Consider the following 14,707-nt stretch of genomic DNA (forward strand, 5'->3'; position numbering starts at 1 on the left):
CGAGTCTCTGCATTACTGCCTCTGCTAAGAACCCTGATATCGGAGATCCCATGGGTGTACCGTTGGTTTGTCTGTAGGTTTTGTTATTGAAAGTGGAGTGGGTGGTAAGGCATAGCCCATTAGCTTGATGATGTTGTCCTAGCTGATGAGGTTGGTGGTGTCTGGTGTATGTGTCTTTGGTTCTTCTAATAAGAAAACATTAACTGAAACATTGATAATGGGAACTGCAGATGTTGGAGAATCCAAGATAACAAAGTGTGGAGCTGGATGAACACAGCAGGCCAAGCAGCATCTCCGGAGCACATGCTGCTTGGCCTGCTGTGTTCATCCAGCTCCACACTTTGTTATCATTATCTGTTTAACATTAACTGTTTTCTCTCTACAGATGCTCCCAGACCACTGAGTTTTTCTAGCAATTTCTGTTTTTGTTTCAGATGTACAGCATCTGCAGTTCTTTATTGTATTATGTTGCATTTCTTTCTGTTGAAGTACCACCTGTTGTAACTGTATTGGGATTGTATCCTGCAGACCTGCATGTAACCTGACAAGCTGAAAATGGTCTGCACTCATCAAAGTGAATCCATTGGAGATTGAAATTGGAATTTTTCGTCCTTACAGTTCAACATGTACCACTTTGACAGTATCTACAAACATGTGAAACAGCAAATCAGATGAAGATTATTCAAATTTTGAACTTGCTTTGCAGTTCCAAAAGACCATGATTGATTGCTGTCTTTTCCAAATTCTACATTGCTATCTACCCCTAACGAGCAGTGTTACCTTTAAGCTGCGTTGCTATGAAGCTGCTCGAAGGATCCTCCACGGTTCCACACATGCCAATTGGGACAGTCCAACACAGTGACCTCCAGTTTCAGAAGTCGATGCCGTGCATGGACCTTCGAGGTCTGTGCACCAGTGAATAAAAGTGAGAGAAACAATTGACAATAACCTTTGATTCCTCAGCCTGATGCATCTATCTTCTCTGCCTTAAAAATATTCACCACCTTATGAAGCAGATTTTTAAAGTCATAAAATACTCATAAATAGTTTCTCCTTGTTTCTGACTTAAAAGGGCAACCCTTGATTTTAAAACAGTGTCCCCTAGTTCTGGACTCACCTACAGCAGAAAAAATTCTTTCCATGACGACCTTGTCAAAACCATTCAAGCTGGAAAAGCTCAGCAGGTCTGGCAACATCTGTGAAGGGAAATCAGAGTTAACATTTTGAGTGTGGTGACGCTTTCTCAGAACTGAGTTCTTTCAGTTTCTGTTCAGGATCTTGTACGCATCAATAAAATCACCTCTCACTCTTGTAAACTCCTGTGAAAACCAGCTCAGCCTTTCCAGCTGATCCAAGTAAACCTCTGAACCACCTTCAACACATTTATGTCCACCTTCAAATAAACAGACCAAAACTGGACATGCATGTGGCCTCACCAAAATCCTGTATAACTGCAACACAACATCCTTATGTTATGTTTACTCCCTTTTACAATGTTACCCTCCTTGATTATGAGGTGTACTTGCATAATAATCTGTGCTATTGAATCAGAATATCTAAACCCTCTGTACCTTGGAATTCTGCTGTTATTCTCTATTTAAGTAATACTCTACTTAATTAATATACTACTGCAGTCATCAATGTTGAGCGTCATTTGTGACTCCTCAGATACTGAAGCAGTCAATGCCCAAATGTATCAAGGCCCCAACAGGATACAGGCTTAGGCTTACAAGTGGCAAGTACTTGTACTACATAAATGCCAAGCAATGACCATCTCCAATAAGAGACAATCTAACCATTGCCCCTGACATTCGATGGTATTGCCCATTCTGAATCCCCCACTATCAAAATCCTTTGGGTTACCATAAACCAGAAACTCAATAGGACTCGCCATATAAACGTGGTGGCAGTAAAAATAGGTCCAAGGCCAGGAATACTGTGACTCACCTCCTGACTCCCCAAAGCCTGACCACCATTTACAAAGCACAAGTCAGGAGTGTGATGGAACACTCGCCACTTGCCTGGATGGGTGCAGCCCCAATAACACTCAAGAAGCTTGACACCATCCAGGACAAAGTAACCCACTTGATTGGCACCACATCTACAAACATCCACTCCCTCTACCACCGACACTCAGTAGCAGCAGTGTAATATCTACAAGATGCACTGCAGAAATTCACCGAGAATCCACAGACAGCACCTTCCAAATCCAAGACCACTTCTATCCAAAATGACAAGGCCAGCAGATATATGGGAACACCACCCACTGCAAGTTCCCCTCCAAGCCATTCACCACCCTGACTTGGAAATATATTGCCGTTTCTTAAGTATCACTGGGTTAAAATCCTGGAAATCCCTCCATAACTGCATTGTTGGTCTAGCTTAGAGCATGTTAACTGCAGCAAGTCTAGAAGGCAGCTTACTGCCACCTTTGTGAGGGCGACTAGGGATAAGACCATAAGACGTTGTGACATAATAAAGCTGTTCTGCCCATTGAGTCTCTTCTGCCATTTCATTATGGCCGGTATATTTATAAACTCTATTTTCCTGCCTTCTCACCATTACCCTTCATACCCTGACTAATCAAGAACCTATCTATCTCTCCTAAATGCACTCAGTGACTTGGCCTCCACAGCCCTCTGTGGCAATGACTTTCACAAATTAATCCGCCTTCAGCTAAAGATTTTCCTCCTCACCTTAGATCTAAAGGACCTTCCCTTCGCTCTGAGACTGTGCCCTTGGGATTCAGTCTGTTCTACAAATGGAAACAGCTTCTCCAGGCCTTTTCGATATTCTGTAAGCTTCAGTCACATTTCCCTCCTTGTCCTTCTAAACTCTGAGTACAGGCCCAGAGTCCTCAACCGCTCCTCATAGACGAGCCCTTAATCACTTTCTTGGATCATTCCAGTAAACCTCATCTGAACCACCTCCAATGCCAGCTTATTTTTCCTTAGATACAAGGACCAAAACTGCTCACAATATTCCAAATGCAGTCTAGCCAGGACCTTATACAGCATCAGCAGCACCTCCCAGCTCTTGTATTCTGGCCCTCTTGAAATAAATGCTGACATTGCATTTTCCTTCCAACAGTAAAATGAACCTGCATGTTAATCTTAAGAAAATCCTGAATAGGACTACCTTGTCCATTTGCTGTTGCTGTTCGGATTTCCGAAGACTTTCTCCATTTAGAAGATAGCCTACACCTCTGTTCTTTCTACCAAAGTGCATACCCTCCGACTTTCCCACATTGTATCCCATTTGCCACTGTCTGAGCCTGTACAAGTTCTGCTGCAGCCTCCCTGCTTCCTCAAAACTACCTGACCTTCCACCTATCTTTGTGTCATTTGCAAACTTAGCAATTATGCTGTCAGTTCCTTCGTCCACATCCTTCATGTATAATGTGAACATTTGTAGTCCCAACACAGACCCTGTTGAATTCCACTAATCACTGGCTGCCATTCTGAAAAACAGCCCTTCATCCCAACTCTCTGCCTTCTGCCAGTCAGCCATTCCTCTATCCATGCCAGTACCTTGTACCAACACCACGGGCTATTACCTTATTTAGCAGCCTCCTGTGCAGCACATTGTCAAAGGCCTTCTGTAACTTGCTCGTTACCTCAAAGAATTCCAACAGATTTGTCAGACGTGACCTCCCCTTGATGAGGCCATGCTGACTCAGTCCTATTTATCGTGCACTTCCAAGTACTCCATATTCCAATCCTCAGTAATGGACTCTAAAATCATACCAGCAGCTGAGGTCAGTCTGTCTGGTCTATAGTTTCCTGTTTTCTGCCTCCCTTCTTTTTCCGACGGTGTTACAATCAGCCGTTTTCCAGTCCTTTGGGACTTTCCCTGAGTCCTGCAGTTCTGGAAAGATCACCACCAATCCCTCTAAAATCTCCTCAGCTATCTCCTTTGGAACTCTGGGATATAATCCATCTGGTCTAGGTAATTTATCCATCTTCACCAGCACACCCACCTCTGCCCCCCGCTGTCTTGAAGTTCTGCTATACAACTGGTGTTTCCCATTGTGAAAACTGATCTAAAGTACCTATTCGGTTCCTCAGCCATATCTTTGTTCCCCATTCCTGCTTCTGCAGCCTCAATATCCAGCCATGCAGTGTCTATTCTTCGCTCTGTCTTACCTTCAAGATATCTTAAAAAAAATTCTTGCAATTTTATTTTATATTACTAGCTGGCTTACTTTTAAATTTCACCTTCTCCCCCTTCTTGCTTTCTTTCACTTAACCTCTGCTGTTTTTTTAAAGGCTTTCCAATCTCCTAGCTTCCCACTAATCTTTACATTGTATGCTTTTTATTTTGTTTTTATGCTGTCCCTGACTTCCTTTGTCAGCCATGGTTGCCTTGACCTCCCCTTCGTATGTTTTGTTTTCTTTGGGATGAATTTCTGCCATGCCTCCCAAATTACCCTCACAAACTCCTGTCATTGCTGCTTCACTGTCATCCTTGGTAGGCTCCCCTTCCAATCAGCTCTGGCCAGCTCCTCCCTCATGCCTTTGTAATTGCCTTTACTCAGTTGTAATGCCATTACCTCTGATTCCATCTTCTGTCACAAACTGCAGAGTGAATTTTATGGTGATTGCCCCATCGGAATTCCTTCACTTTTAGCTTCCAAATCAAGTCTAACTCATTTCTCATCACCAAATCCAGAATTGCCTGCTCCCTGGTGGGCTGTAGATATTCCATGAATTCCTTTTCTTGAGATCCGCCACCAACCTGACTTCTTTCCAGTCACCTGCAGATTGAAGTCCCTCATGAGTATTCTAACAGTGCCTTTCTTACATGCCTTTTCTACCTAACCCTAACTCCCAAAAGGGGTTTTTCCCCTTTGTGGCTTCTCAACTCTACATCGCTTCTTGCTGTCAGTTTAATTTCATTCTTACTAACAAGGCAACCAGCCCACTTTGTTCTTCTGATAGGCTGTGTACTCTTGATTGTTTAGTTCCCAGCCCTGATCCCCTTGCAGCCACATTTCTGTGATACTCATAACATTGTACCTGCCAATTTCAATCTGCACAACAAGCTCATTTAATTTGTTTTGTAAACTGCATGCATTTAACTGCAACATCCTCAATCCTGCATTGACTGATGCCTTCTCATAGTTGTCCCCTCGCCTGCTGTGTCTGTGGTTAGTTTCCTGACACTCCATATTCTTCCTGCGTTACTTTTTCTGCAAACTTTAATAACCTCTGCTTAACCTTCCCTACTTTAACTTTTTCCATAATTTTATATGCAGCTACTAATATTCAGTTAAAAGCCCGAACAACAGATCCTATTGTGCAATTCACTGAGGTGATGGTCCCAGTACGATTCAGGTGGAGCTTGTCCCATTGGAACTGCTTCCTCCTTCCCCAGTACTGATGCCAATTCCCCATGAATTCAAACCTGTTTCTCCCACACCAATCTTTGAGCCACATGCTTACCTCTTCAATTTTGTTGAGCATATGCCAATTTGTTTGTGGCTCAGGTGGTAATCTGGCGATCGTTAACTTTTTGGTTCTGCTTTATAATTTAGCCCCTAGTTGCTCCTATTTCCTCAGCAGTTTCCCTTTCCTCATCGCCTACAAGGCATCTCTATTTTAATTACTTAGTTCTTAATTTTATTTTTAAAAATATTCATCCTGATCTTTAATTTGTAACCTGTAAATATTACCTCTGTTTACCTTCAAGTTGAAAGCAACCAATCATAGTCAAATTATGAGCTATAACCAGCCAATGAACCTGCAATTTACCTGTGATGTCACTCTTCTGTGTTGGGCTTCATTTAATCCAGTTTAAAACAAAACTTACAAATGATGAGCCAAAAACAGCAAGCATAAAGCACTTCTTCATCTCTGCACCAAATGTGTTGAACTATATACTCACATAGAACATAAAACAGTACAGCACAGTACAGGACCTTCAGCCCACGATGTTGTGCCGAATTTTTACCCTAAACCTAAGGTCTATCTAACCTCCACAGCTTCCTTATACTATCATCCATATACCTGTCTAATAGCCGCTTAAATGTCCCTAATGAGGCCAACTCCACTACCCTCTCCGCCAATGCCCTACCACTCCCTGAGTAAAGAACCTACCTCTGACATCCCGCCGATATCTACCTCCTTTCACTTTAAAACTATGCCCCCTCGTAAAAGCTACCTCCACCCTAGGAAAAAGTCTCTGGCTGTCTCCTGTATCTATACCTGAGATCATTTTGTACACCTCTTTCAAGTCACCTCTCATCCTTCGTCATTCTAAAGAGCCCTAGCTCTCTCAGCCTTTCCTCGTAAGACCTTCCCTCCATTCCAGGCAACATCCAGTAAATCTCCTCTGCACCTTTTCCAACATTTCCACATCATTCCTGTAATGAGGTGACCAGAACTCGACACAATACTCCAATGTGGCCGATCCAGGCTTTTGTATAGCTGGAGCATAACTTCACAGCTCTTGAACTCAATCCCTCTATTAATGAAAGCTAACACACCATACGCCTTCTTAACAACTCTATCCACCTGGGTGGCAGCTTTCATAGAAAATAGAACATAGAACATTACAGGACAGTACAGGCCCTTCGGCCCTTGATGTGCGGACCTGTCATTCCGATCTTCTAGAGGCTTTTACTTGATTCCTACAGAATGGAATCTATTGTCTGAGCTTTGAACAAATTGATAACTGGAGAATAATGAGAGAGGCACACAGAGAGCAAAACCAAAAAGCCGCCCAATCCGGAAACTTCCAAAACAAAACTGCCCCCTGCCCAAAGCCCAGTCAGAGCTGGTGTGCTTTGTTTTTTTTCCCCCCTGTTCTTCAATATTCTTTGTGATTGGCTGGCCAGTACCAATCCTACTTTGACCGATCAGCTGCCAGACACTGAGCACATCAACATCCCGGTGCCAAAACATTTGCATTTCCCTTGAGCAATAATTAATCAGCACTATCTTTCTAGGCCAGTTCCCAACCTCGAACATCTGTCTTTTATTCTCTGAGATAGCAAGAACAGCAGATGCTGGAGTTAGGGATAACACAGTATGGAGCTGGAGGAGCACAGCAGGCCAGGCAGCACCAAACGAACAGGAAAGTTGATGTTTTGGGTCAGGACCCTTCCTCCAGCTCCACACTTTGTTGTCTTTTGTTCTCTCTTGTTTTTCAAACAAGCTGCTGTTCAAAGTTCAACTCTTAACTGCAACTCTCAGTTCCGAACCAAAAAGGAGAAAAATAAAAGTAGTGATGTTCTCAACAGTGGAACCGTGTGTTTTCCGAGAAATACCTTGTTAATAAATGTTCCAAGTCTTTTCATGGATTTCTTTTAAGAAAGTAAAACAGTATAGGCATTTCCAAAGTTATACAAATTCAAGTTCACACAAATATTAAATACGAAACCTTCATAACATCAGTTCTGCCTTTGTACCCTCATTGTAACCTAATTAGGTTAAAAATACTCATGTTCATTCCATTTATTCGAAGCTGTTCGATCAGTCATTATGGAGGAGCTGGCACAATGCTCATGTTCTCTGGCTTGGGTTAGTGCTGCCACTGATGAGACCCCAGAGGAAACAGTAAGTTGCAAACACCATCTGAGTGAAGATTAAATCTGGCATTGCTACTATACGATTGTTGTCATTGATGAATTTCCTCAGCAGCTCTTCATGGGAGCATGACTGTATGTCAGTGACCATTACTTTGTGTTAAATTTGTACCATCTAAGACTTCCTTTCTGTCTTGTGTTCCCTTGTCTGCAGTGGAATTTCCAGTGCCCAAGAGTGAGCTTGTTCAAAGGTTCCAAGTGCTGTACTTGGGAAATATTCCAGTGACGAAGCCTGTAGGTAAGAAAGGAAACTCAGCTGAACGGCCCAGACATTAATGCTTGTTCCTAACCTTCATCTTTCATAATTATTGGTAATGGCAATGGCTGGAATTGAGGAATAGGGTCTGCTTCTCACTCCAGCCCTACTTAATCTTCCACATCTGTTGTCCTTAATGAGAGTATAACAAATCCAGTTCCACTTTGTAACCGTCTTTTTCCTCCTGTCATCAACATTTCTCTATTTTACTGTTAATTCTGTCTTGGTTGAATGACTTTTTAATAATTTTCTTTTCCCAGCCTGATCTCCTCTCTTTGTACGACTATATATGTGCATGGGTTACCTGGATGTTTTATTTGAGAGCTCAGTTACAATTCTGATTTGGTCAGTGTTCAGGGACAGGAGTGTGTGATGACCTGTAAAGTAGGGAAGGGGCCCCAATGGATGGGAGTTTAGGAACCTCAACCTTTGTCATTGTCCAACAGGTTTTGGGATCCAAAACAGAAACTGATGAAAATGGTCTGGCAGCACCTGTGTAAAGAAATCAGAGTTAATGTGTCAGAATCCTTTTTCAGAATCCTTTCAGGATCCTTCATTTGTCTAGTCGAGAGTAAGGTCTGCAGGGTGCACAAGGTAACTGACTATGATGCTGGGGAGCGGGAATCCATTCAAGAATGTGCAGCAAAGTGAAATGTAGTGATTGTTGGGGACCGTGTGGTGATAGCAATTGAACCCAGTCTATGCAGAAAAGAATGAGAGTCCAGGTGACTGTTATTTTCCCAGTGCCAGAACTCAGGAAATGTTCAGGACTGGAGAGCAATCTCCAGTGGATGCAGGCGGGACCTCCTCACTCTGGTCCACAGGATAGAAGAAGGACAAAGAAAGAAGTCCTGCATAGTGAGTAGGTAGAATTATGCACCAATTACAAAGCAGAGGCTATAAGAGGCTCTCTACCATGTGAAAACTGATATACGCAACTAAGATTAAAGAGAATGAATGTCTTGCTCAAAGTCTGGTGCAGTAGAAGTGATGAAGGGTCTAGGCTCGAAACGTCAGTTATTGTGCTCCTGAGATGCTACTTGGCCTGCTGTGTTCATCCGATTTCACACTTTGTTATCAGTAGAAGTTGGCTTGGTTAATGAGGCATCAGCATTAATGCCATTGAGAGCTGGGGTTGTCTTGTTAGAACAGTCTGCACCTGACTCACGCTAGGAGCAGTATTCTTGTGAGCAATGTAACTAGGGAAATAGAGTTTTAAACTGAAATCATGGGGTAAGGGATCAAATTTGGGACAATGTGGTAAATCAAAGATTAGAGACATGGCAAGAGAAAAATACTTATACAGTAAATGAAAAACTGACAGTGGTGACAGAACAGAGAGAAAGTTCCAATGTAGTTGTAATTTAATGCATAAGTTTAGAAATAGCAAAACTGAAGGCTCGTCAACTGAATGCATTCAAAATTTATCTATATCTGCAGCATTTGAAAGAAACAGATGAACAGAGTGCATCAGAACTAAAGAAATGCAATCTGATAATTGTGATTGAAGGATGACAAGGATTGAGATCTGAATATTAAAGCACTGTAAAGGATTGAGCAGTGGTTCTGTTAGTCAAAGATGGTGTTAGCAAAATAGAGAGGATGGGTGAGAGTGAAGATGGTGTGCTGATGTCTGAAAACTATTGGAATAGTGTAAATCACCTGAGATGCTCTCCTAAAGGCAGGAATACTAGATAATGTGATGAACCTGGCCTGTAGTGACAGAGCAGGGGAGTTTTAGGGAATTTAGTGGCAAGATCCAGAACAGCAAAAGTGTTTGAGGGTGTAAGCATTTCTACTTGCAGATAATTGAGGATTTGTACGAGGAGCATGGAGAACAAGGAATTGTCTGGGAATCATAGTGTCCTACAGCAAGGAGACAGGCCCTTCAGCCCAAACTAGTTCATGCCGTCCAAAATGTTCATCCATGCTAACCCCATTTCCCAGCACTTCACTGTCCATTATATTGCCTATTTCAGTGTCATCCACAAAATTACTAATCGTGCCCTGTACATTCTCACACACATTAGTGATATAGATAACAAACAGCAATGGGCCCAGCACCAACCCCAGAGGCACCCCACAAGTCACAGGCCTCCAGTCCGACCAGCATCCTTCCACTATTACCCTCTGCTTCCTACATCAAGCCAATTGTGTATCCAATTTGCCACCTCTCCCTGGATTCCATGTGATCCAACCTTCCAGAGCAGCCTACCATATGGAACCTTATCAGAGGCCTTATTGAAATCTATCTACCACTCTGCCCTCCTCAACCTTCCTGGTCACTTCATCAGAGAACCCTAAGAAATTTGTGAGGCATGATCTCCCACGCACGAAACCACACTGACTACGCCGAAACAAACCATGTCTTTCTAAATGCGTGTATATCTTATCCCTCAGAATCTTCTCAAGTAACTTATCTACCATAGACATTAAGCTTACTGGCCTATAATTTCCATGTTTCTGTTTGCAGCCCTTCTTGAACAAGGGCACAACATTCGCTACCCTCCAGTCTTCCGGAACCTGACCCGTGGCTAGCGATGAGGCAAATATTATCAGCCAGGGCCCCCACAATTTCTTCTCTAGCCTCTTGTAGGGTTCTTGCATATATCTGGTCAGGATCAGGATTTATCCACCTTCATACATCCTAATACTTTCAACACCACTTCTACTGTGATATGGGCTGTTCCCAAGATGTGGCCACCAACTTCCCCAAGTCCCCGAGTCTTCATGTCTTTCCCACGGTAAACACAGAAGAGAAATATTCATTGAGGACCTCACCCATCTCCTGTGGTTCCACGCATACATGTCCACTTTCATCTTGAAGTGATCCTATTCTCTCTCTAGTTATTCATTCTTCTTTAATATACTTAGAATCTCTTTGATTTCACCCAAGCCTTCGCAGCCAAAACAACCTTGTGCCCCCTTTTTGTCGTCCTGATTTCCTTCTTCAGTAAAATCCTGTATACCTGCAGGGATTCCCTCGATCCCAGCTGCCTGTACCTGAGCCATGCCTCCTTTTTTCCATCAATGCCATAAATATCTCTGTTTCCCAGGGTTCCCTATTCCTGCCAACCTTGGCCTTCACCCTCACAAGAACACATAGACGTTGAACTCTGTCATCTTTTAAACGCCTCCCACTTGCCAAAGGTCCCTTTGCCTGTAAACAAATACTACAATCAACCCCTGCAAACTCCTATCTAATTCCATCTAAATCTGCCTTGTCCCAGTTCAGAACTTGAACCTGTGGACCAATTTTGTCCTTCTCCATAATGATTTTAAAATTAATAGAACTACGGTCACTGGTCCCAATGTGCTGTCCCACTGTCACCTCAGTCACCTGTCCCACCCTGTTTCCCAAGTGCAGGTCAAGTTTTGCCCCTTCCCAAGTAGAACCCTCTACGTACTGCTTTCCGAACCCATTTAACAAATTCCACCCCATATAAGCCCTTAACATTGTGGAGGCCCCAGTCTGTGTTAGGAAAATTAAAATGCCCCACTATGATAACTCTATTGCTCCTGCAAGTCTCTGCAATTTCCCTCATATTTGTTCCTTTAATTCCCATTAACTATTTGGAGGCCTATAGTACAACCACAATAACATCACCAGCCCTTTCTTATTTCTTAGTTCCACCCACAAAGCCTCACTGAATGATCCTCAGTTATTTCATCTCTGGCTACCTCTGTGATACTCCCCTTAATCAAAAATGTAACCCCCCCTCCCTACATTCCTGCACCTCTGAACTGCCGAAAGCAGCTGTACCCTGGCACATTAAGCTGCCAGTCTTGACTCTCCCTTAGCCATGTTTTTGTAATGGCTATAGTATCCCAGCCCCACGTACCTATCCGCACCCTGAGTTAACTGACCTTACCTGTCAGCTGCCTTGCATTGAAACAGATGCAGTTTAATCCAACAGGCATTCCTTGCTCCCTGTCCTATCCCAGCCTGACCTGTCTGTTGCTATTTCTGATTACTATATCCCCTTCCAGCCTCGCACTTGCCTCCCTGCTGTTAAGGAGCCCCCCTCCCGCCTCCCCCACCAATCTAGTTTAAACCTTCCTTGCGGCACTAGCAGTAGCAAATCTTCCCTCCAACTCAGGAGTAACCTGACTGTCTTGAACAGGTCACCTCTGCCCCAGAAAAGATCCCAATGATCCAGGAATCTGAATCCCTGCCCCCTGCACCAAGTCTTTAGCCACACAGTAATCTACCATATCCTCCTGTTCTTACCCTCACTAGCACATGGCACTGGAAGTAATTGGTAGATTACCATGTTAGAGGTCCTGGTTTTTAACTTTTTTCCTAGTTCCCTACAATCAATCTTCAGGATCTCAACCCTATTCATGGCTATACATTAGTGCCAACATGCACAATAACTTCTGGCTGCTCTTCCCACCCTACCTCTTCACCTCCACCACCCCCCCCCACCACACTCACACACGCACTCACACACGCACTCACACACGCACTCACACACGCACTCACACACACGCACTCACACACACGCACTCACACACACACACTCACACACACACTCACACACACACTCACACACACACTCTCTCTCATACACATTCACACACACACTCTCTCTCATACACACGCACTCACGCACGCACTCACGCACGCACTCACGCACGCACTCACGCACGCACTCACACACACACTCTTACACACACTCTCATACACACTCTCATACACACATTCACACACACACTCTCTCTCATACACACACTCTCACACACACACTCACACCCCAACTGTCCCTCCACCCCCGGGCCCCTGGCACCTGTGAAGCAACACACTATCCTGGGATATTGGTTGAACATTAAGATTACAGTGTCACACTCTAGAATAAGTTTAGAAAAAAGCAATCAGAGTATCATCACCGACAACCATCGAGCACCAAGTTGGAACGAGAATTGCACAGCTCATGTGTGGAATTAGTGCATGCACAACGGGGCTCATCGCCTCCTGTACTGGCCAGCTGTGGTTTGCAGTTATGGGTGCTGAAGGCCATGGTTCGCGTTTCCAGGGGTCACTGTCCACAGTTAGAGGGAGTGGGGGCAATGGCTAGAGGGGGTGGCAACCATGATTACAGGGGGCAGTACCCAGCAATAGAAGGCAGGACCAATAGGTTGCAGAGGGCAGGGTCTGCAGTTAGAGAGGGTCACAGTTGTCCATGACTCGTCAGTTAGCCTCTTATCACAGGTCCTCTCTTCCTGCCTCATATTCTGACATCTTCCCTCACAAGGCAGCTCATCACATTTCACTCATCTCTCATAAAACTACTCACTAAGTCAGCCTCTCTGACTTGAAAATGCATACAAACGTACAGCAGTCGTAGCTCATTGAGCCTTCTCTGAGATTTAGTAACATGTTTGCTGATCTGATTGTGAGATCAAATCCCACTTACTCCTGAGAAGTTTTCAGCCATCTTCAGCTGCTTCGCATTCCCTCCATCATAAGGTTAGAGATGTGGATGTTTGATGATTATTGCATAATGTTCAGCTCCATTCATGACTCCTTAGATTCCATGTTTGAATGCATCAAGATCTGGACAATAACCATCCTGGGGTTATAAGTACCAAGTGACATTTGTATCACACAGATGCCAGGCTATGACCATCACCAATAAGAGACAATCTAACCACCGCCCTCGGACATTCACTGGCGTTACTGTCACTGAATTGCCCAATGTCAGCATCTGGGGGTTATCAGTCACCAGAAACTCGATTAGATTTGCCGCATAAACACAGCGGCTGCAAGAGCAGGTCAGATGCTGGAAACACTAAGTGAATAACTCACCACCTGACTCCCCAGAGACTTTCGCTATCTACAGGGCACGAATCAGGAGTGTGATGGAATACTCCCCTCTTGCCTGGGTAGATGCAGCTCCAACAACACCTAAGAAGCTTGACACCATCCAGGACAAAGCAGACAACTTAATTGGCACCACATCCACAAGCATCCACTCCCTCTACCACCGGCACTGTGCACTATCTACAGTGCACTGCAGAAGTTCACCAAAGATCCTCAGACAGCACCTTCCAAACCCACAACCACTTCCATCTAGAAGGACAAGGGAAGCAGATACATGGCAACACCACAACCTTCAAGTTCCCCTCCAATCCAGTCACCATCCTGACTTGGAAATATATTGCCGTTCCTTTGCTGTCGCTGGGTCAAAATCCTGGAATTCCTCCTTCATAGCATTGTTGGTAAATCCACAGCAGGAGGACTGCAGCGGTTCAAAAAGGCAGCTCACCACCGCCTTCTCAAGGGGCTAACTAGGGATGGACAATAAATCCATTTCAAGCCCACCGACTCCCACAGCTACCTAGAATACACCTCCTCCCACCCACCCTCCTGCAAAAATTCCATCCCCTATTCCCAATTCCTCCGCCTCCGCCGCATCTGCTCCCACGATAAGACATTCCACTCCCGCACATCCCAGATGTCCAAGTTCTTCAAGGACCGCAACTTTCCCCCCACAGTGATCGAGAACGCCCTTGACCGCGTCTCCCGTATTTCCCGCAACACATCCCTCACACCCTGCCCCCGCCACAACCGCCCTAAGAGGATCCCCCTCGTTCTCACACACCACCCTACCAACCTCCGGATACAACGCATCATCCTCCGACACTTTCGCCATTTACAATCCGACCCCACCACCGAAGACATTTTTCCATCCCCACCCCTGTCTGCTTTCCGGAGAGACCACTCTCTCTGTGACTCCCTTGTTCGCTCCACACTGCCCTCCAACCCCACCACACCCGGCACCTTCCCCTGCAACCGCAGGAAGTGCTACGCTTGCCCCCACACCTCCTCGCTCACCCCTATCCCAGGCCCCAAGATGACA

The 14,707-nt window shown here is 44.6% G+C and overlaps 1 protein-coding gene across 3 annotated transcripts in view; it reads left to right on the top strand.

Annotated features, from left to right (window-relative positions):
• The window catches only part of apbb1 (amyloid beta (A4) precursor protein-binding, family B, member 1 (Fe65)), a 124,764-nt gene that overhangs the window by 83,489 nt on the left and 26,568 nt on the right, over window positions 1-14,707 (top strand). For all 3 annotated transcript variants that reach the window (XM_059646897.1, XM_059646895.1, XM_059646896.1), the window contains exon 10: window positions 7,743-7,826. In XM_059646897.1, coding sequence (XP_059502880.1) covers window positions 7,743-7,826 — 84 coding nt within the window. The remainder of the gene's footprint in view (window positions 1-7,742; window positions 7,827-14,707) is intronic.

This window comes from Stegostoma tigrinum, chromosome 6, assembly GCF_030684315.1.
Source record: "Stegostoma tigrinum isolate sSteTig4 chromosome 6, sSteTig4.hap1, whole genome shotgun sequence".
NCBI lineage: Eukaryota > Metazoa > Chordata > Chondrichthyes > Orectolobiformes > Stegostomatidae > Stegostoma > Stegostoma tigrinum.